Below are 21,793 nucleotides of genomic sequence, written 5' to 3' on the forward strand. Positions count from 1 at the left end.
AATTGTTTAACAGAAAGCTTGTGTTACAATCTGGTTTAGCCACAAATATGTGAATATTTACTGGGCAGGCTTTATTGGTTATTGGTTGAGATTGAATGTTCATTTTTGAGCTCACTACATTAAGTAGCTGTTCTGGAGCTTTCGATTGTTTCACATGATTTTCCTCACTTGATGCAGTTTGTCCAGCTGTCAGAGTTTTAGCTGTTAAGATTTAAGACTTCACATCCATGTTTGCTTAAAAGTCGAGACGGAAAGTTTAGAAAGCAGTCAGTTGACCAAGCAGCCAGAACAGTTTCAGTTCAGTTTTTGTTGGTGTTTTTGGAGTCTTCAAATATTCTTTAAATTCACATAAATATCCAGTAATAGTGGAGTTAACTTTTATTTATTTTTATTTATGTACAATGTACCATATAATGAATACGTTGACAATAACTACAATGTTATAATTATCTCCAAAATGTATAATGAGATTTTTGCACATAATGTTATTAGTTTTACACAATATATATAATTATATATATTATAAAAACATTTCTATCTGAATCTAAAAGGTAGCTGAATGTAAAATAAATGCGTTAAACATTCAGGTTTATCATTGAACAAACGTAATTTGTTTTAAATATCAAAGAAATTTAAGAAATATAGATTTACAAAGTATATTGTGTAAAATGTGGATGTGTACTTTATTTCAAGTGGGCTGCTGTGATTGGCTGACATTTGTCGTGTCGTCATTTCCTGCAGTCAGCTCGAACACTTCCGGAAGAAGCGGAAGACAACAGTGGAAAGTCACAGCTCTTAATGCTAACATTTTTAATAAGAAAACAGAAACAGACATTGTGATTTGAGTCGTTTGACAACCACATACCTAAACTGTCGACATGGTGAGTGACACTTGAGTGATTTTGTCCAACGTTGACAATACATTTATATCAAAACAAATCGTACTTGGAGCAGCTAGCGAGAGAGCGGCTAACAACAACAAGCTGCCCTGTCATGATGGACTTAAAGTCCTATGTTCATGTTACCAAAGAGCTTACTTTGATGTTATCAGCTCACGTAAAACTATCAGAAAAATAGGTGTGTTTTATTAATAGGATTTGGTTTGTTCCACAGTTTTCCTTTCACGTATTCGAGCACCCGCTGTCCCGGGGCTTTCAGAACCGCTTCTCCACTCAGTACCGCTGCTACTCGGTGTCCATGCTGGCCGGTCCCAACGACCGCTCTGACGTGGAGAAAGGAGGCAAAAGTAAATATCATTGTCTCAAAAGATGCCCTTGTACTTAATGTCAGTAAAATCTCGAAAATCATCATCTAAACATGCGAATTTGTAGTAAATAGAGATGTCTCAACTAATAAACGGTTTCTTTTTCAGTAATAATGCCACCTTCAGCTCTCGACCAGCTAAGTAAGTGGCAGTTAAATCAAACACCTCTTCATCACAAAAGTCCAGTATGAACCTTCCATGAATATAACCTTTCTGCTCCTTTACCTTGTACAGGCAGGCTTAACATCACCTATCCAATGCTGTTCAAGCTGACCAACAAGAACTCAGACAGAATGACGCACTGTGGAGTACTGGAGTTTGTGGCAGACGAAGGAATCTGCTACCTGCCACACTGGGTGAGAAACAGAAACAAGTTTAATTAAATGTTTTCTGTTTAAATGCTTTTAAAGCCACTTTGTAAGTATTGTTATGCTGCTGTACCACATGTTGCATTAGACGTGAAAGATGTGACTTAAACTTCCCTGGGTGAATGCAATCTTTCCTATCTGGATGTGTATATTTGACTCACCGCCAGGCCACTGGTTCATCCCGCGACAAGCTCACTGTGATCAAGTGACTACTCTGGACACCAGACCAGCCTGCTCTTCGTTGTGTAGTTTAGGGTGAAAGTTGTATAAAAACGTTTGTGGTGGTGTTGGACACAAACTTCTTTTTGTCTTCGAAAATGACTTCTCAATGGTATCTTGATCGCGGCGTGTCCTAGTCAGCTCGACAAAAAACCCAAACCTCTCCACACAGGTGCCACTAATAGGGGTTAATATGTAAAATGTCTTGTAGAAGACATTAATACAAATAAACCTATCTATCATAACAGTATGCATCTAGGAAGTATTGACAAGTTGCTTTATTTTGTTTGCTGCAGATGATGCAGAATCTCCTGCTGGAGGAAGGAGGTCTGGTCCAAGTGGAAAGCGTTAACCTTATGGTGGCCACTTACTCAAAGTTCCAGCCACAGAGCCCCGACTTCCTGGACATTACAAACCCCAAGGCAGTGTAAGAAATATCAGTTAGGGGTGCTAAATTGTCCTTTTTTCACATTTTATGTTTTAATTATAGTGATTAACTAAGTGTTCACTTTATTACAGACTGGAGAATGCATTGAGAAACTTTGCCTGCTTGACAACTGGTGATGTCGTCGCTATCAACTACAATGAAAAGGTGAATTAACGTCATCAAAATTAGTGTTTGTGTTAAGTGAATATGTGTTTTTGTCCATATATTTCTTCTGGCGACTACTTCTGCTAATGGAATCTGTGTTATTGTTTCAGATATATGAGCTGAGAGTAATGGAGACCAAGCCAGATAAAGCAGTGTCCATCATCGAGTGCGATATGAACGTAAGATTCTCTATATTATCACACAGTAAATTATACTGTTGGGTTCCCTTCTTTAAATTAGTTGCGACTCTGTTTCTCAGGTGGATTTTGATGCTCCTTTGGGTTACAAAGAGCCTGAACGACGACCTCAGCACCAGGAAGAACCAACAGTAAGGACCAAACCCTAAAGGTTCCTGTACGATTTATTTTCTGAACAATTTGATAAAACTAAATTCTTCACAGGAGGAGGAAGCAGATCCCACCAGCTACGCCGACATGGATCTGAGATTCAGAGTGAGTAAATGTTGCTGTGGATTAGAGTCAAATAAAAGTCCTTATCACTTCTGATAACCGTAATAACTGGAGCTAATGTAACTTCTAATCTGTTTCTTATCCTCAGGCTTTCACTGGCTCTGGAAATCGTTTGGATGGTAAAACAAAAGGGATTGAGCCCAGCCCTGTCCCTCTTTGCCCAAGTGACATGAAAAGGTGATGTTCAGTGTTTTATACATGTACAGATGAAGGCTTAAAAATGTAATATTGTAACACAATGGTTTATATATTCAACATGATAAGTGCTGCAGGGATAACATTTTTATGTATGCCAACCCGGAAGTTAGCAAAGCCCTGGTTACCCTGACAAAAAGCCAATGGGATTTGTTCTTTGGATTTTGGAGTATTGTAAGCTATAATTATAAGCTCTGTGGGAAACAAAAGTTTATGACACCACTTTTATTATTTTTGAAGTGTAAATGCAATCCACAGAAGTAAAAAGTGTAAGTTAGGCTCTAAACGACCTACACGTCACCACCGCTAAACTAAAGGTGGACTAGAGTTTGACGTGATGATGTTTAATGTATCAGACAACCTCTGTAGTCTCATTTAGCCACTTCATAGCAACCGCCTTTTTAAAGACATGTAAAAACTTCAAAATTCACAAGTAGGGTATTTACTGACGTATTTTAAATTGTACAAAACATTAATATCTCTTAAACTTGTATTAATCCAAGACTTTATGTCAGGCATCAAATCAAAAACTTTAAACATTGACTTCGAGACGAGGGAACCTGAAGTGCCGGAATAATTCCCGGGTTTTAGGACCCGTTCCTGCAGCACTCTATATATAATGTCCCTCCTCTAAGATTCACTACTTTTTTGGCATTTTAATGCTTTTATCAGACAGCAGATGGAGAGATGAGAGGAAATTAGGTCTTGATCTGAGGATGTTGTGGTTCATAGGCAGCACCTTAAGCTCTAAGCCAGCAACACTCCACATTGTATTTTTGATTTCTCAGATAGAACAAAATCTTCCGTAGGTTGGCTTACGGTCAGTGGGTGAGCTGAATTTGGACATACAATGTGATGTGGTGTGGCACACACGATTGTGTTGTAGGCTCTGCCAAAATTCTGGCAGTGTGAACATTTTTGTGTCATATTCTCGCTTTGTTGCTGCTGCTGCTACCAACTGGTGTACAAACTATTGCTATGATTCCCTGTGAGTGACCACTATGGTACAGTTGAACTTCTTATTTTCCATCTTTGGGTTTCTCCAGACATTAAACTCAGTGCTGCTTTTTGCTCACTTGTGTCCCCACCTCATCTTGTTTTGGTGTCACATGACATGGTCAGATTGCTTTTAGTAGCAGATAATTTGTAGTTTGATCATTCAACAAACTGCTAAATGTAACAATAGACTCACCTCGGTTTGCAGCATCTGACCGCTAGAATATGTCGAAATGTCTTTTTTACTGTTTACTGTCAGACTTTCACACTGAAGTGTGTGTGGAGACCCTTTAGTGGTGCCTGTTTAATCTTTATTTTGCTTTACATCACATTCTGCCAGTGTTTTAGCCTTGAGTGTAAATTCATAACCATGAACTATAATCTTTCATCTCACAGAGGCATTCCCAACTATGAATTCAAAGTTGGCAGGATCACCTTCATCAGAAACTCAAGGCCTCTGCCCAAGAAGTTTTTCGATGATGTAAGAAATGTGAAGGATTTGATCATACTTTTCTATTTATTTAACTAGGCTGTATTTGCAACATTTCAGTAGTTTCTCGCACTCTTTTTCAGTAAAATCTTTCTTAGCACTTAAACGAAACAATTTGTGTGATTCAGTCTATTTGTGATGTATGTTAAATTCTCTAAATAAATGTTTTTATATATCACTCCTACTGTAATTTTACAATTATAACTTCTTTTAAATCTCTGAATCCTTCCAGGATGATGCCTTGAACAGATTCATCGCCTTCTCTGGAGAAGGACAGTCACTACGCAAAAAGGGAAGAAAGCCTTGAAGGATTCCACGTGGAGAGACTGGCTAATGTTTTCAGACTCACCATATCTATTGTCACCTTCAACAGCAAAGTAAAGAACTGGTCTTCAAATGCATTGGGATTTTGTCTCGCCGTCGCTTTGAAATGGTTTTGCTGTTGAGTTGGGATTATATGTAATTAATATTTTGCTCAACAAAAGCTGAGCTCTGTAAAATTCTTCCACATGGAGTTTGTGGAATAAATAATAATAAATTATATCACCACACCACAAACGCAAAGAATAACTTGTGGAGTATAGTTGTGATATTAGATAATTTCCCCCATTTTTCCATAATTGTTGCATTTTTACAATTGACTTAAAATATACTGTTATCCAGAGTCTGCTGAAAACAATGTTTATGGGTTTTTTTTGAGGAGTAGTTTGCAATTTCTTCCCCCTTTTTTCTCTTTGTTTATTTATAGACAATTAAAGGACAGTGTTTGAAATGAATAAAGTTTTGCTAACAGTTTTTTTTGTAGCATGACAATAACTACCACAATGTAATTGTTATATAAATTGGAATGTTTCTTGACTCTAATTAGACACATAAGTTTAGTAATAAGCAGATGCTTAATGTGTTTGTCCAGTTCTAGCGCCTTTATTGTGAAATGAAACCGAACCGGAAGTGTGTTGCTGTATTAGCTAGCAATGGACGGGTCTAGAGAAGCAACGTGGAGGGTAATTTATCAAAATGTATCTTTTAGGTTAGGTTCTTGGCTAAACGTCTTCATTTTATTGAATCTGCCTTGTTCTTGAAAGGCCTGATGAGTGAAAAGTGCCAAAGCTGATCCAAATACTTTGCAAGTTGATTAGCTATCGTTGCTAAATTACCAAAGTAACCTTAGCTAGCTAGCAAACAACAAACATTGACGCAAGTCAGTTAGACGAGGAGGTTTTAACAAACTCAGTTATTTATCTGATTCCTCATGATTTGCTTTAAAATCTTCCTTTGCTAATTTAATTTTAAAATGACACGTAAATATAGATAATTGTAACGCTAGATTTAGAAAACTGAGGTTCCTCTAAACATTTGCGACCTGAGAGTTGATGTCAGACATGTTTCATTTTATTTTATTTATAAGACTGAAATAAATAATCATATGAATAATAAAAAGAAAATAAATTGAAATAATTCACATTAAAATCATGTCAGGTTTTTTTTAAGGCATTTTTATTTAATTCCAGCTGTTTTAGTTTCAGAATTAACTTTTTCCAAAGTCGATGTGATTGTTTCCAATTATTTTATATTTTATTTATTGTTTTTTATTACCCATTTCTTAGTCAATCAAGACAAGCAATCTTGAATCAAGTTTGAATTTCAACCTCGCTGAATTTAAAACCCTAGTCAGCTGCAGAAGTTAAGAACTCCCCAGGTCGATCCTTTCTGCTCTTGCATGTTAAATCCATCTTTCATGAGCTTGTTAGGTGGACCCAGAATAGTGGAAGTGATGCAGTCACACACCAGAGACTCGATAGCCACAATATCATTTGTTCAAGTGGGCTTGATGATTCCTGTTTTTGTCTGTGTGTACAGCCACCCCGAGACTGTGATCAATATTTGAGGGAATTCAAACATTGCAAAAGCTGGAGTAATTCTTTTCACCACTATTACACTTACGGTACCTCCCCATCTTGCAAGCAGTGGAAAGAGGACTACTATTACTGCAGAGAGTGGGAGAATCGCAAAGACGTCGGGGCCAAGGTACAGCTGCAGGATGTCACATTTTCATTGTCCTAAACTTGTATTACAGGGATCATTTATTGTCATTGTACAACACAGGGTTGTGCAACAAAATGCAGTTTAAGTGCCATTTTGCTACATAAGAAGAACAAAGGCTTTTTAAACTTCCTGACACTATCCAGGGTGTCTGAAAGAATACAAAAAAATGTCTTGAAGCCATTTCATATTTAATGTATCTGTATTACAGGAAGCCTTGCAGAAGAGTGAGAGGAACAGAGTGGCAGAGCAGAGAAACTTCATCCCAGTGTGGGAACTGAGGAAAAACCCTCCCAGAGACTGGCACATGCCTCTGAACCAGGAAAAGCCTCAGAACTCCTGAACTGTCACTATTAACCTGCTGTCTCTGTTCCATGGCGGCTAAAGCGAAATAAAGATTTGATATTCTTGTCACTTAACGAAATCGTTTAGAACCACATGCTGGAAATACTGCTCATCACTCATTGCTGTCTCAAGCTGTATTCAGTGAGCTGCTGTATGAAAACAGATGTGTGGCAGTGGCAGCTTCTAGTGGTCAATGATGAGTATGACCGCATATATTCAACAAGTGAATAACAATTTGATCTCTGACGAGGCAGTGTTATTTCTCTGTCATTAATGATTCATTCTCTTTTCTCTAAAAGCTTGTGTAAACTGAAGCACAAAGGCTGATTGCACTCAGATTCACTGTGTATTATTTTTAAGATTGCCTTGCGTGATTCTGCACTGGAATGTACTTTTGATGGCATCACACAGGGGAGTTGGACCTTTTAAATCTGTCAACATTTCTCAAAAGCTAGATACTCCTTGATGAATATATTATATACAGTATAATATTTATGCATTAATATAACAGAGTTGTGCAATAGCAATTTTCTGCCATTTGTAATTGATTAAGGTCTTCATCAATTAAAAAAAAAGAACTTATTTTCAGATTTCTTCCGTTTTGTTTTATACAGATGCGATTGTGGAGGGAGAAAACAATGCATAATTTCCATGAATGTTGCGTTTGAAACACATGAATCAACTGAGGTGATTTGTACAATTTAAGAAAGAAAAAAAAACATAATTGCAAAGTGTCCTTTACACCATAACATGCAGGCTTTTAAAAATGTCTTTATTATTTAATCATGTACAAACACTAAACGCTTAACAATACACCCAGGCCCACCAGCTGTTCGCGGTCCATCACTGTTTGTAAACTCTAGTGGTGTCGATGTATTTCCCAATTGGAGCTTCATAATTGGTAATTCGCGGTGTGTAGGCAGGACCTTCATGAGTGAAGGGAAAAAGAAGAGTGTCTGGCTTCAGCGCTGCCTGGTACAGCTTCTCAGACTCTAACTTCAGCTCCTCCAGTGCCTCCCTCTGTGCTTCAACGGCAAATTCTACAGCCTGCATTTCAGCCGTGTGCTGCTTCTGCAAGAACAAGGAGAAGAGCACATCAAATATAGCCCACTAACTACATGAGGGAGGCCAGAGGTAAGAAGCAAGATTTTCTATAAAAGCTTAAATGATGGAGGTGTTGAAGCTAAGTGGTGACCTGTTTGTATCGACACCACTCCTTCAACAGCAGGGCTCGACCCTCACTTTCTTCAAATGACAGCCTTGGTACTGAGCGGTGCCTTTGTAAGAGAAAAGGAAACACCAAGTTATAGCACTTCAAAGTCAGCGAGCACCATAATAGCAAGAAAAGAACAAAACTAGACTATTCAACTGTTCCCCTGCTGCTAATTATTAAGCATGTTAATAAAGTTATTAAGATACATTTAAAAAGTGAGAACATTAATCTTTTTGTTCATCTTGCTCAGTTCTAACTGAATATATTTCCAATTATCAAAATAATTCCAAGAAAAGACCAAAACCAACATGGTTATAGTTCTTAATACATTTAATATTTCTGATTTTAAAAAGCCTTTATCAGGCTTTGGCCACAAAGAAAATACTTTGTTTGTTTTGTTGTTTTCAGAGCATCTGTTGACAATATTAAAAATATAGAACATCAAGTTTGATCTTTAGTGTACGTTAGCTCCCCTGGAGGTAGGTTATCGCCTCAACACAAATCTAACCCGATTACTTGTAAATGAAAGTGTAGAAAACAGTGAAATGTGCTGCACCTTGTTTCTTCCGAGCATTTCTCTGGAGTGAAGAAGTCCTCTATGGGGATAAACTCAGCTGAAACCTTCTCCAGCTTCCTCACCTTCCTTTTCAGCCTCTCCCTTGACAAATGCTCCTGTTTTGGGTCAATTCCCTTCTTCTTCTTTTTGGGCTGCGCTCTAAAACACAAAGCACAACTCTATGTGAGCATATTCAACCACAAGATATATTTTTAAACCGGTCATCTGGGAAATATATATAATATAATATAAATTGTGAGTTGACATTTTCCAGGATTTACATAATGATCTAAAAAACAACAACAAATGCCATCTCGATAACATTCACAGTTCTACAGTTGACAGTAACATTACTTTCTAAACTAAGTTTTCTGTGTCGACTTAAAATTGAAATGTCATGCAAGGTTGGACACACATCTGCGAGTTCATCAGGATCGTCTATCTCTGTTTTAGAAATTTGTGTTGCTAAAAAAGTAAGAACACACCTAAACTGTACAATCTGGAATTAAAAACCCTGGTGGAATAAGTTGTAAGGGGTCCGACTGACCCTCCACCTCCACCTCCACCTCCAGCACTCTGTGCATTGAGACCCAATAAATGTAGAGATTCAGAAACCAACCAGTGCAGAAATATCACTGGCCTCTGGTTTTCTGTGCCACTTAGTTTGTTGAACTGCAGTTAAAATAATTAGTCAAATAATCAATTAGTTGATAAACAGAAAATCAAGAGACAATTTTGATTACAGCTGTTTTGGGTCATTATGAAGCAACAATCTCATCATCATTTTCTGGCTTCAGCCTGAGAAATGGAAAGATAGCTTTGCTTCTTTGCTTTTCACCATTTTATACCAATATAAATTACACATTAGGGCAATATGAAGATGTGACTTTGGGTTCTGGAAACTTGATATTGACGGACAGTTTTTTTTTTAGCATTACTTGCTAAACAAAAAATAGTCAGCTTAATTGACAATAATAAAGTGAGTGCCAAAACAATATAAGGTGTTAAAGTACATGTTAGCACAGATACCATATGCAAGACAGACAGGACTACAATGTTAGCAGTAAATGCAAGATCTGTCTTAATAATACTGTATTATTATTCCCCAACAAATTTGCAATTAATCAAAATGACCAAAAACTAATTAACATGCAGTGAACATTTGATCATACCTCAGTGGAGCAGATGTCTTCAGTGTCATCACTGGAGCAAACCAAGGACCAGCAGGGTGATGTTCTCCCAACATGGAGCTGCAAAACAACACACGACAACATAAAAGAATACCGTTTAAGACATAGTGGACCCCTATTGTTCAACCACAGAACTGATTTAGCAGCATTTCTCTTCTGAATAACCTTAGCTGTGTTAGCTCCAGGTAGCTAGCGCCCTGTCAGCTGTTCACGTCGTACTACAAACACTCACCTTGACGGAGCGGTCTGTCGGGATAAAATCCTGCAGAGACACCGCGATAATGCCACAGACATGTTTGTGTTATTTCCCTTAAAACTCAAACTCGGGGTTAACAATGTTCACATGTAGTTGCTTTAGCTTCCCCTTGCTTCTTCTTCTTTTTTCTGTCTAAGGTTTATTTCCGGTTGACAACCAACGACTTGATGCAATACCGCCTACTGGACTGGAGTGTGGAGCAGTAGATTGTCAGAAAACATATAATAATAATATTTTTTAAAGAAGAAGAAATTAAAATAAAACATTAAATAAATGTTCTCTATTATTATGGTTGCTCTTAAGAAACTTGTAAAAAAGGCTTTCTCTGACCTTGATTGAGTTACGTGATGACGTTGTCGAACAGTCACGCTCACGATTCCACGGGCGCACTTTCGAGTATTTGTTTGTGCAGAAAATGAAATAAAAGAAGATAAATATAGAATACATCGCAAATACATACACACATTAAAATGATGCAAGACATTCATTATTGTTTAAAAACTATTTAATGATATCTTAGTTTGAATTTATATGTAACATTTTTGGCGAATCCTACTGAACAAAAGCAAAGCTAGCTGCTGCACTATTTAGGGTAAAGGTCGCTGTGTTGTCAGGGTTTTATATTCTGCACGGACTACTATTCATCAGTGCAGAAAGAACATATCGGCCAAAGACTTTTATCCTGACACTGGTGGTTTGTTGATTCTGCATCATGGCTCTTCTCAGAGGTAAACAAACACGTTTCAGTTAATCAGGAAGCTAATTAAAAGCAGGAATGCATGCAGGTGGACTTTGAAAATAACTAACGTTACGTGTTTCTCATTTCTCGAGCAGTGTAGGATTATCAGTGACTTCAAAAGAACGTCATCACCTTAAAGTCGACTTAATTTCAATATAAATGTGTTTTTCCGATCACAACGTTACTGCAAAATAGGTGAAAGGTGACAAGATGGTGTCAAGATCATTAACAGCTGTTTGTCGCTACCATCCCCAATTACCTCTCGATCCATTTAAGTGCAAATAGTAATTATACTTATATATACAATCGGTGCGAAGGAGTTCTTACTTTAAAGTTAAAAGTTTAAAGAGTTAAAGTAGTAATAACAAATTGTTGCATTACACACGTGAAAAAGTCCATCATTTAAGATGGACATCATTTTAAAAGTCCATAATTTTATTAAACATTGCAATGCATACTATACACTAATCTCGATTCATCAGTTGACAATCTGTTTGACGTACTTTTCAATATAATTCATTTCTATAGCCCACTAACGTGTAGGGGTCATATGCATGACCAGTAATGACAATAGCGACACAAATAGTAGTGAGGAGTCTTCTTCAGCCAGCTGTCTCCCTTTACACATCAAGAGAAAAAAGTTAATATGAATTTATTTAGCTTTTAAAGAGCAACTTTAGACAAATGCTAAAAATCTTGTTTTTGCCGACCTCCAGTGGTTTAACTTCTCACATTGCTGCATTGATGTAGAATTGTACTCCAGGGTGTCACCGTACACAATGACATCACAGTTCAATGTCTGTTCAGAAACTAAAAGGCATATTAACACAGAATATTAAAACTATCATACCTATTAGCTGGGTACTACTAGTAACTAGTTTATTGTTAAATACCGCATCATTTTTCTTGACTCAAAATGTTGAGAAGACATTGTGTGCATTATTTTCAAATCGGATCAGAATCAGAAATCCTTTATTTGTCCCACAACGGGGACATTTATGTTGTTACAGCAAAGAGCAAGAGAGTGAAGTGGCGAGTAACAATTAAATAGAATAAATGCAGTAACCGTAATATAAGTACAGTCAACTGGAAAAAAATGTGTAGGAGTGAATATTGCACATGACAGTGGTAATTGCACACGGTGTTGGAATAGATTTTTCTTGGTGCGGTGGTCTACCAGGGGCCGTGGTGATTGTACAGTCTGACCGCTGCAGGAAGAAAGGACCTACGATATCTCTCCATGAGACACCGCGGGTAAAGCAGCCTGTCACTGAAGGAGCTGCACAGTGCGGACAAAGTGTCCTGGAGGGGTTGGGACATGTTGTCCAATAGAGAGGACAGCTTGGCTGTCATTCTCCTGTCTCCCACCACCTCCACAGTGTCCACAGGGCTCCTCAGGACAGAGCTGGCCTTCTTAACCAGTCTGTTCAGTTTCTTCCTGTCAGCAGCCGAGATGCTGCTGTCCCAGCAGACCACTCCATAAAACATAGCTGATGCCACCACAGAGTCAAAGAAGGTTTTAAGGAGTGCTCCCTGCACTCCAAAAGACATCAGTCTCCTTAGCAGATGAAGCCTGCTCTGTCCCTTGAACAGAGCAGCAGAGTTATCTGACCAGTACAGTTTATTGGCAAGTTGCAAAACATGCCAATTTAAAACATCACTCACAGAGAGAGAAATATTGAAAGAAGTGTATACGCTACCTTGAGAATATAGAATCCTGAAGTTGTTGCTCCTTTTGTTCCTTCAGTCCAGTTAGTCCCCTGTTTTACAGTATCTTTATGATGTGCTTCTGAATGCACTGGCTTTGTCGACCATCTCTGCATTATGTACCACCCAGCACTTCCTGACGCTGTGATCTGGCTGTGGGTCACTGGTGGGTGGTTTGAAGTTGTCGCTCTACTAAAATACTCTTTCTCTGCAGGTGTATTTGTTGTAGCTGCCAAGCGCACTCCGTTTGGTACCTATGGTGGCGTGCTAAAGGATCACAGTGCAACAGACTTAGCTGAGCATGCAGCCAAAGCCGCCCTCGCTGCAGGAGGCGTGGCACCAGAATTAGTAAACAGTGTCATCATGGGAAATGTCATGCAGGTACCTAAAATCTAACAGATCAGCAGCCAGATCAAACCTACCATCACATCATGAGCTGACTAGTGCCCTTGGTTTGGTCCTCATCTTTTCATTTTTCTTTATCTAACCCCCTAATTTCAGAGCTCAGCTGATGCAGCCTACATTGCTCGTCATGTGGGTCTGAGGTGTGGTGTACCCATCCCAGTGCCTGCTCTCACTGTGAATAGACTGTGTGGATCTGGTTTCCAGTCCATCATCAATGGCGCTCAAGTAAGCGCTCCAAAAACATTCTGGCAGAAATACAAATGTAGAATAAACCAAAGTAATGTACACTATTATGTAAAAGACAAACAGCATGAGTATATATACATGAGTAAAAGCACAATATATCACATCAATTACACGTAATGTGCTTTATATTTTGTCTTGTTGATGCAAAACAAAACCCAGTTACTTTATGTGTTTGTAGGAGATTTGCCTCAGGGAGTCAGAGGTGGTCCTGTGCGGAGGCTCAGAGAGTATGAGTCAGGCCCCGTACGCTGTTCGCAACATACGATTTGGTACAAGGTTTGGAGTCGATCTCAAGGTTGGTTTTTTGGTTGATTTTCTCTACTTTGTAAACACCAACACACTTGAAACAAAAGTAAATGGAATGCCCATAAAGATGGCTTGTTATTCAAATCGAGAAGCTTTTGCTGCAAACATAAAAAGCCTTTGCTCATCTGCCTGACAGCTAGAGGACACGTTGTGGGCGGGTCTGACTGACCTTCACGTCAAAATCCCAATGGGCATCACAGCAGAAAACCTGGCAGAGAAATACCAGATCACACGAGAAGAAGTGGATAACTATGCTTACCAGACGCAGCAAAAGTGGAAAGCAGGTAAGATGTGTTTGATAAAAAAAAAAAAAAAAACATCATCTTTTTAATATTTTCATGGCCTGCTCACCTTACAAATGGTAACATCGAAATATGTTGCTTTTAAAAAAACAAGTTGTTTTTTTGTTAACTCATTCTTAATAGTACAATTTTTGACTTTTTTTCTGTTTACAGCTCATGAGGCTGGTTACTACACAGCAGAAATTGCTCCCATTGATGTGAAAGCTAGGAAAGGCAAGGTGTCCATGGCTCAGGATGAACACCCTCGTCCACAGACTACACTAGAACAGATGGCCAAACTAGCTCCTGTCTTCAAGAAGGGAGGGACTGTTACTGCTGCCAATGCTTCGGTGAGTTTTATTTCAAACAAAAAAAAAGGTTAATATTTTACCTTCAAAAGGTTTCATTGCGTAACGTGAATAGCTAGAAAACATCCATTTAGTTTTTAAACGAGTTATGACTTATGCCAGTATCATTAAGGATTACCTAGTTTGCTTTACAGTCTAATATATTTTTATATAAATATCATGACACTTCTTGTTGTTTGTACCATGGGAAGTAGCCTCCTATTACTAAATCTAAAAGTCTCCTTGATCTCCAGGGTGTATCTGATGGCGCTGCTGCTGTAGTGATTGCAAGTGAAGATGCGCTGAATGAACACAAGCTCACTCCACTGGCCAGAATTGTGGCCTATCATGTGTCGGGCTGTGACCCGAGCATTATGGGAATTGGTAAGTGACACCACTGTCATGGGATGTAATTTAATCCCTTTGAATTAAAAAGAATGAATAACTAAATAAACTGTTGTGGTATTTGACATTGGTTTCTTTATAGTAAGAATTTCTGATTTCCTTTTTAAATCATTTTAGGTCCTGTTCCAGCAATCACAGAAGCTCTTAAAAAAGCCGGTCTGACTCTCAACGACATGGATCTTGTGGAGGTTTGTTCTTAGTAAAAACAAATCTCTGTCTCATACATTTCACTAGTGGTGAAAGAAGTACACAGATTCTTTATTTAAGTATAAGCATAAATACAGCAATTTTAATAGAATACTCCATTACAAGTAAAAGTCTGGCATTTAAAAATTCAGTTATCCAAAAGTACAGAAGTATTATAAGCAAAAGAAGAGAAATATGTCCTCTGTGACTGATATTATTATTATATATGACATTATTGGAGTGTTAATACTGCTGCATCAATGTGTAAGCAGCATTTCACTGTTGTAGCTGATTTGAGGTGAAGCTGGTTTTAACTACTTTTGTATAGTTTTTTAGTTTAGACCAGTGGCTCCCAATCTAGGCTTGGGGCCCTCCAAAGAAACAAGTTAAATCTGAGAGGTCATAAAAAAAATGAAGCTCAAACTTTTCTCTAAAATGTCTGTTCTTTAGGGAAATATTGGATAATTTAAGTCTTTGTGCCTCAAATATTTATTGAAGTGAAAACAATTTGAGATGTTTAAAGGGGAAATTTCTCTTTGGTTTAACTGATAACTTCTCAGATATCTGAAAGTCCCTGAACTAGACACAGTTTTTTGGTAAGAGGTCACAAGCCAAAAAAGGTTGGAAGCAACTAATTTAATGTTTGTTGAAGAACAAAAAAAAAGTTAAATCTTAATTTGACATGTAACAATTAACTGCAGTTGTCAGATTCTCAGGGAACCACCCCCTGAATAAATAAAAGTACAAAAACAATGCTCAAGTAAAGATTGTACTTAAGTAAATGTGCAGCTTTCCAAAACTGCATTTCATGTGTTTTCATTGATTCAGATAGTTATTACGTAGCTGTGTCACTGATGTATTTTGTTTTGCACAGGTGAACGAAGCTTTTGCCGCTCAATATTTGGCTGTTGCTAAGGCTCTTGGACTGGATCCAGCGAAAACAAACGTTAACAGTGGAGCTATTGCCATCGGACATCCTCTCGGTGCTTCTGGAGGACGTATTACTGCCCATCTGGTTCATGAGCTCAGGTAATTTTGTCCTATAGTAATTATACATACAATATATCAACTGAGATGTCTGCACATTAAGCAGCTTTGAATAATGAACTTTGTTTTTTCAACAGGCGACGAGGAGGCAAGTACGCCGTTGGCTCTGCCTGCATCGGTGGTGGTCAGGGCATCGCCATCATCCTCGAAAAGTACTGACCGACTAAGCTGCCAATATCAGAGGATTTCCTGTGGAAGAATGTCTTGCACCACCGTCCACTCGCATAAAATAAAACAAGTGGTAAAAAAAAGAGATGAACCCTAACCTCCACATACTGTAAAAATTGCAAATGTTTTTTTAATATTTCCCCTGGCACACAAAGAGAACTCAAGATTATTGTTGTGCTGCTTAGTCTTGTTACTCCTTTGAGAGGCTATTTATACTAACATATTCTAATGAATGTTTCAGTCTAGTGTTGCCTTGGGAGACCTGTGAAGATAACTCATGTTTCTGTGGTTGTTGCTCCAGAGTGCAATAGACAGTTTGTATATGTGCCTGGGTCACAGAGCTTGGTCACATGTGCAGCATATTATTGACTCCATAAAGTACAGTTTGTGTTGGGTTATAGTAAGGTTTAAAAGCAACCTGGACTGTGATGCCTTAAAATGTTCTCTGTCACTCCATTATCATGGATCTGTAATTCCAGAAAATATGTCTGACCTGTGATTGCTCCAGCACAAACTGATTTTGTATTTGTGTCAGAATCTCAATAAATAACATTTTCAAAATAACTTTCAAAAATTCTGTTATTGAAGTTTTTATGATCAGCCTTTGACGACAGCCAATGGTATAGTTTTCTAGATTAGCAGGGTATTAAGATTGAACAGCCACTACTAGTTCTTACTTTCGTTTTAATGATTGTTTGTCATAAAAAACATATTCTTTTTGGGTTTATCTCTTTACAAAAGTAGTTACCTTTTGATTGTTTTGTTACATCCGCTCAAATCAACTGGTAACATGTGTAACATAACTGAATGATATTTGATATCAGACATTCATGTAAGCCTATTATATGTTATATTCATATTTGTTGTTGTTGTAAAACAGACAAAAGAGGTGTTACTTATTGCAAGTAGAGCTTCAAAAAATAAATAACAGAAAACATCAAATGTGCTGCACCATATGTTCTAGAAAATGTATTATGCTCTACTGTTAAAACGATTGTTTAATTTATTTATTTTTAATAAATTCAAAACAGTACAAAGTTAGGAACATTTTCTTTGTTTTTTTACAATTTAAGAGATTTTAATTTACATAACTATATCAATATACAAACACACAGAAGACAAAGAAGTCTAAAACTCTGCCTGTCAGAAATGCTAAAACAAAATAGAATAAAAAAATAATAAATAAGTGTTTCTCCATCGATTAATTAATCACCAATGTCCAACTTCATCCCACCACACAGTCAACATAAAGTGTGTTGCTCTTTCAGGAAGCTCTATACAAGTATAGATAATTGTTTTATTGTTTGAATGAACAGATTAAAAACAATAATATATAGATTATATATTTGTTTATTAAAGCAAACTAAAAATTAACCATAAAAAAAGAGTAAACATTTTATTACTGTTAAAAACAATTGCAATGTTAATTTTATTTTCAATTTTCAGTGAGAATAAAGGGGAAATATATTTAGGACTACAAAGACCATAACATCCTTATAACGTGACCCAATTACGTAAACGTCATCGTTCAGCGTCTTTATATACGTCACATCCCCGGATGACGTTCTTTTTTTCATAGCAAAGGTAAGACAGCCTTGCCTTCGTGTTTCTGTTGGAATAAAATCTGTTTTCATCTGTGTTACAGAATAAAAAATACAGTCTCCAAATATCAGGAGACGAATCTTTGTATTTAGACGATGCATTAGACATCGTTATTAGAACGATTTATCAGTCACGTCTCTGTAAAAATGAAAGGTTTGCTGTATCTGTAGTCCTAGGCCGCCGGTTAGCCTTCGTGCTGGCTGTAACGTTAGCTAGCTAGCTAGCTAGTACAAACCTGTGGTCCTTTTTAAGTTAGTATTTTGTGCTGTATTACTAAACAATTCCGCTGCTACTCATTGATTTTTGTATAGGACTAGGTTGGCTAATCAATAAAGAGACTCTTCTGTGCTATGTTGCTGTTTGCTAGCTTACATTACTTGTCATGCCTGTTCTGCGTCGGCGATGCTTATGTTTAGCACTGAACCAAACCCATTTAGTAATAGTCTGTTTTTAAGATGTAAACAATTCATTGTGTATTATAGTTGTGATGTTTTTTCTGCCCTTTACTATGAGTTGGGTAGTTTGGAGTTATACAGGCTGTACTATTGGTTCTGTGCTAGTGTTCTGTAACGTTAGTTGATACCCAGACCATAGTACCTTTTTAAAACAGCTTTTCAATACTCTATTCAAACAATGCTGGAGTATTGTTTGTGGTCTTAAAGACTATGAAAAGTGAACTAAATCAAATGAAGTCATTTGACATTATTGACACTACACACAATTGTGCTGCAGTTGGTATACTAACCTGTTTTCTCTGTGTCAGATGGCAGAAGGAGACAAAAAGACTGCCAATAGTCATGGGAGCCGGAACCCGGTTCTGGCCCGGGGGATCGGCCGTTACTCCCGGTCCGTTATGTACTCCCGCAGGGCCATGTACAAGAGGAAGAACAAGACTACTGAGACCAAGGTGAGGGCAGATCTGTGACACCCAACAAAATGGATGATAAAAGCATACACTGGTTGATTTGTGGTGACAATGATTTGTCTTGTTTCAGGTGGAGAAAACAATTAAAACGAAGCCCAGGGCAACTGTTGTCAAGACAGTTGGAGGAGACAAAAATGGAGGCACTCGTGTTGTCAAGCTGCGCAAGATGGTAAGTAATGTGCTAATATAAGGAACAGTTGGGAAATTCACATCCCATTACAATTTGTCATATAGGCTGATAAAGCTATGACAAAATGTAATGGTTTGACAGCGATGGAAGTGAAAAGTAATGCACTCTATTTAAAAAAGGTAATATATAATTTCATGTGCTTCTGCTGTAGCCTCGCTACTATCCCACAGAGGATGTTCCCCGTAAGCTGAAGAGCCACGGGAAGAAACCCTTCAGCCAGCACAAGAGGAAGCTGCGCGGCTCCATCACCCCAGGAACTGTCCTCATTCTGCTCACTGGTCGCCACCGTGGAAAGGTGAGAACTGTTCCCAGCCTGTCCTCAAAATCAGAAAGCCTTTATTACTCCCACAACGGGAAAATTTACGTTGTTACAGCAAAAGAACATGACAGTAAAGTGGCGAGTACACAATTAAATAGAATAAAATAGTAACTGTAGTATAAGTACACAGTTGTTGATAAAAGTGAATAACGATGTCCATGTTATCACAGACTTGCGGTAATGATGAAACACGCAGCACAGGCTGAAAGAGATGCAATGCTTCTAGTGTGTTGGAAAAGATTAACAGAATATATAATACCCCTTGTATGACAAAGCCATATCTCACCTACTTGCTTCTAAGACTAAAACGAAATCATCTCTAACCTTCATATTTACAAAACTTGTTTGACTGACTTCGTCTCTGATGAGGTTATAATCGTATAAAAGTATTGTCTGGCCATTACAAATCTGTAAAGACACAATTTGTGAACCATATGTAAACAAAAGGATATATTCATCACTATTTTAAAGCTCAAAATATGAGCCTGTGTATATTCCTGTTTGACAGTTTTCTTATTTTATAGGCTTGACGATTGACGGCGATTAGTTTAAATGTTCAGTTAAATAGTTTGTAACAGGTCGACATACTTCAATTTTGATGAATTGTGAAACTAAATGTAAAAACAATTGTAAGTAACGGAAATGTTATATTGTGTGAAAATACACTTTAACATCCTGTAAATATGATTACTTTTGGGGCTGTAAAATCATCAAATCTTTTTCTTTCTTTTTTGTTCTTGCCCAGTGCGTCAAATCTACTTGCCTCTACAGTTTTAATTAATGACGAATAAAATGAATTGTCCTGTAGGGATGCCACAATAAGGAACAGGTCCCACGAGTTCCCAATTACATCTGACATTTCACAAGACAAGTTATTTGTTGATGACTCGGCGCTTATTTGATCTTTTACATTGGATGGCAGGCCTCTTGTTGAGCTTTCGCTGCGTGGCCGCAGGTTTCTACATGGCACCGCATTGGCTGTGACCGCTCTATCCTCCACACAGCTTCAGACAAAAAGTTACCTTGATCAGGTTCCTTAAGATTGTGTTTAAGCCAAAATACTTTGACTCCAAATCCTCCGCCATAGTCTTGTTCAACTCTCCTACACTCGTCCTTTGACAAGTGAAATCTGACCCTTGCTACTCTGGGCTGCCAAGCTCCTGCTGTACGGAGCAGACATTTTGAAAGGAAATTTAAATGTGGGTGCTGATGTAAAAGAAACTAAACTGGCTTTAATTTATTATTTAAATAACGGTGGGCAAGTAATGTGTACTGTAAAACACTGACTACCGCTGCAAATCTATTTTCATGTTTATTCCTTTTATTGAAGTAAATGATTCTGAAGTTTTGCCCACATCCTCTTAACAACCACCTCTGAGTACAAATTTGTACAATTTATATATAATTTACATTGTGAAATGGACATGTTATAACCTCCATAATTGACTCTAATGCAGAAAATGAGGAACTAAAGGAAATGCCACCTGTAGATTCTTTCATTTAGTCTATCAATGCCCCGTTTTTTGCATGACACTTAACAGTACACTATTTCTAACGGGGACTTGTCCTTTTTTTGTGTTGTCATAGATATAACTGTCTTAAATTGGCAACATATGGCAATGCTGTTGTCCTTCACCACCAGCTTCTTAAAGACTTGTAGAGCGCACAGTATCTAAAGAAATCTGTAGTGCATCCTTATTGTATTTTCTAACAAGCGTGCGTGACACATCACTATAATCACACACACCCTCAGTACCACAGACATTGTCCCTACCTCCCACACTCAAATGATACACAGGCAAGTTATGGAGGCATGCTAGTGTGCCCACACACATTGAGCAGTAGCTGACCTAAATAATGTTTCAGCTGTGAATCTGACAGGCAGAGAGCCCTCCTGATAAAATTAGGATTTTGTGTCAAGTGATTTATTTTATACAGCCATTAAATTGTTTTATCCAAATGGCACACGTATGATTTATGAGTTCGCTAATTCAGTTGTAGTTGAATAGTGTGCAAATACAGATACTTGATGCTAAAGATACTTTTGTTTTTTAGCGTGTGGTGTTCCTGAAGCAGCTCTCAAGTGGTCTCCTGCTTGTCTCTGGTAAGGATGACTGTTTTTGGTGATACAGATTGTTACTCAACATTTCTGCACAGCAGCAGTAGTACAGCAAGATGTTGGGCATCTTTGTATTCTTATTCTAACATCAATGTGTTGTTTGCATAGGCCCTCTTGCGTTGAACAGAGTACCCCTGCGCAGGGCTCACCAGAAGTTTTCCATTGCCACGAACACCAAAATCGACATCTCTGGCATGAAGATCCCCAAAACTCTGAACGATGCCTACTTCAAGAAAAAGAAGCTGAGGAGACCCCGTCACCAGGAGGGAGAGATCTTCGATACAGAGAAAGAGGTGAACTAACTTGAATATTGTCTTTTTATAATGCACTACTGTGCAATCTTTGACTCTCAGATCTATGATTCCTGACTTACGGGTTTTTTTTCTCCTTGTCTCCATCTGCAGAAGTACCAGCTGACAGAGCAAAGGAAAGAGGACCAGAAGGCTGTTGACTCTCAGCTCCTGCCCCTCATCAAGAAAGTACCTCAGCTCAAAGGGTACCTGCGCTCTTCCTTCTGCCTGTCTAATGGTGTCTTCCCACACAAGCTGGTTTTCTAAATGTGTTGTAATAAAGAGTACCACCGTCTAATCCCCTTTCTTGTTTC

General features: G+C 37.9%; 5 protein-coding genes across 5 annotated transcripts; 4 read left to right on the forward strand and 1 right to left on the reverse strand.

Moving 5' to 3' along the window:
• The first annotated feature begins 723 nt into the window (after positions 1-723).
• ufd1l (ubiquitin recognition factor in ER associated degradation 1) lies at positions 724-5,386 on the forward strand. Its single transcript, XM_029440487.1, has 12 exons — positions 724-881; positions 1,114-1,246; positions 1,373-1,405; positions 1,499-1,620; positions 2,148-2,278; positions 2,371-2,443; positions 2,554-2,622; positions 2,703-2,771; positions 2,845-2,895; positions 3,002-3,090; positions 4,501-4,585; positions 4,827-5,386. The coding sequence occupies exons 1-12, from the start codon at positions 879-881 to the stop codon at positions 4,899-4,901; spliced, it is 933 nt and encodes a 310-aa protein (XP_029296347.1). The 5' UTR covers positions 724-878; the 3' UTR covers positions 4,902-5,386.
• A 47-nt stretch (positions 5,387-5,433) lies between these two features.
• c9h22orf39 (chromosome 9 C22orf39 homolog) lies at positions 5,434-7,565 on the forward strand. The gene is made up of 3 exons (XM_029440490.1): positions 5,434-5,598; positions 6,455-6,622; positions 6,849-7,565. Exons 1-3 carry the CDS (start codon positions 5,569-5,571, stop codon positions 6,978-6,980), a joined length of 330 nt encoding a protein of 109 aa, XP_029296350.1. The 5' UTR covers positions 5,434-5,568; the 3' UTR covers positions 6,981-7,565.
• A 151-nt stretch (positions 7,566-7,716) lies between these two features.
• mrpl40 (mitochondrial ribosomal protein L40) lies at positions 7,717-10,519 on the reverse strand. The gene is made up of 5 exons (XM_029440489.1): positions 10,174-10,519; positions 9,924-10,001; positions 8,752-8,910; positions 8,178-8,259; positions 7,717-8,053 (listed from the first exon to the last, which is right to left on the reverse strand). The coding sequence occupies exons 1-5, from the start codon at positions 10,233-10,235 to the stop codon at positions 7,826-7,828; spliced, it is 609 nt and encodes a 202-aa protein (XP_029296349.1). The 5' UTR covers positions 10,236-10,519; the 3' UTR covers positions 7,717-7,825.
• A 250-nt stretch (positions 10,520-10,769) lies between these two features.
• On the forward strand, positions 10,770-16,599 carry acaa2 (acetyl-CoA acyltransferase 2). Its single transcript, XM_029440486.1, has 10 exons — positions 10,770-10,925; positions 12,858-13,024; positions 13,145-13,273; positions 13,473-13,589; positions 13,737-13,884; positions 14,056-14,231; positions 14,483-14,612; positions 14,751-14,821; positions 15,694-15,848; positions 15,944-16,599. The coding sequence occupies exons 1-10, from the start codon at positions 10,910-10,912 to the stop codon at positions 16,023-16,025; spliced, it is 1,191 nt and encodes a 396-aa protein (XP_029296346.1). The 5' UTR covers positions 10,770-10,909; the 3' UTR covers positions 16,026-16,599.
• A 1,613-nt stretch (positions 16,600-18,212) lies between these two features.
• Positions 18,213-21,777, forward strand: rpl6 (ribosomal protein L6). Its single transcript, XM_029439478.1, has 6 exons — positions 18,213-18,543; positions 18,632-18,730; positions 18,903-19,046; positions 21,126-21,174; positions 21,298-21,482; positions 21,594-21,777. Exons 1-6 carry the CDS (start codon positions 18,400-18,402, stop codon positions 21,744-21,746), a joined length of 774 nt encoding a protein of 257 aa, XP_029295338.1. The 5' UTR covers positions 18,213-18,399; the 3' UTR covers positions 21,747-21,777.
• The last annotated feature ends 16 nt before the right edge of the window (positions 21,778-21,793 follow it).

The sequence above is a fragment of the Cottoperca gobio genome, chromosome 9, assembly GCF_900634415.1.
Source record: "Cottoperca gobio chromosome 9, fCotGob3.1, whole genome shotgun sequence".
NCBI lineage: Eukaryota > Metazoa > Chordata > Actinopteri > Perciformes > Bovichtidae > Cottoperca > Cottoperca gobio.

Bases quoted from the DNA above. Each gene is read 5' to 3' on its own strand.
- rpl6 (XM_029439478.1), top strand. From the start codon at position 18,400: ATGGCAGAAGGAGACAAAAAGACTGCCAATAGTCATGGGAGCCGGAAC. The intron at 18,544-18,631 runs GTGAGGGCAGAT...GTCTTGTTTCAG, and splicing joins ACAAGACTACTGAGACCAAG to GTGGAGAAAACAATTAAAAC. The intron at 19,047-21,125 runs GTGAGAACTGTT...TTTGTTTTTTAG, and splicing joins CTGGTCGCCACCGTGGAAAG to CGTGTGGTGTTCCTGAAGCA.
- ufd1l (XM_029440487.1), top strand. The intron at 1,406-1,498 runs GTAAGTGGCAGT...TACCTTGTACAG, and splicing joins TTCAGCTCTCGACCAGCTAA to GCAGGCTTAACATCACCTAT. The intron at 2,444-2,553 runs GTGAATTAACGT...TTATTGTTTCAG, and splicing joins CTATCAACTACAATGAAAAG to ATATATGAGCTGAGAGTAAT.
- c9h22orf39 (XM_029440490.1), top strand. From the start codon at position 5,569: ATGGACGGGTCTAGAGAAGCAACGTGGAGG. The intron at 5,599-6,454 runs GTAATTTATCAA...CTGTGTGTACAG, and splicing joins CTAGAGAAGCAACGTGGAGG to CCACCCCGAGACTGTGATCA. The intron at 6,623-6,848 runs GTACAGCTGCAG...TCTGTATTACAG, and splicing joins GCAAAGACGTCGGGGCCAAG to GAAGCCTTGCAGAAGAGTGA.
- acaa2 (XM_029440486.1), top strand. The intron at 13,274-13,472 runs GTAAGCGCTCCA...ATGTGTTTGTAG, and splicing joins CCATCATCAATGGCGCTCAA to GAGATTTGCCTCAGGGAGTC. The intron at 14,822-15,693 runs GTTTGTTCTTAG...TGTTTTGCACAG, and splicing joins ACGACATGGATCTTGTGGAG to GTGAACGAAGCTTTTGCCGC.
- mrpl40 (XM_029440489.1), bottom strand. From the start codon at position 10,235: ATGTCTGTGGCATTATCGCGGTGTCTCTGCAGGATTTTATCCCGACAG. The intron at 8,260-8,751 runs GTGCAGCACATT...TCTCTTACAAAG, and splicing joins AAATGCTCGGAAGAAACAAG to GCACCGCTCAGTACCAAGGC. The intron at 8,054-8,177 runs GTCACCACTTAG...TTGTTCTTGCAG, and splicing joins AGTGGTGTCGATACAAACAG to AAGCAGCACACGGCTGAAAT.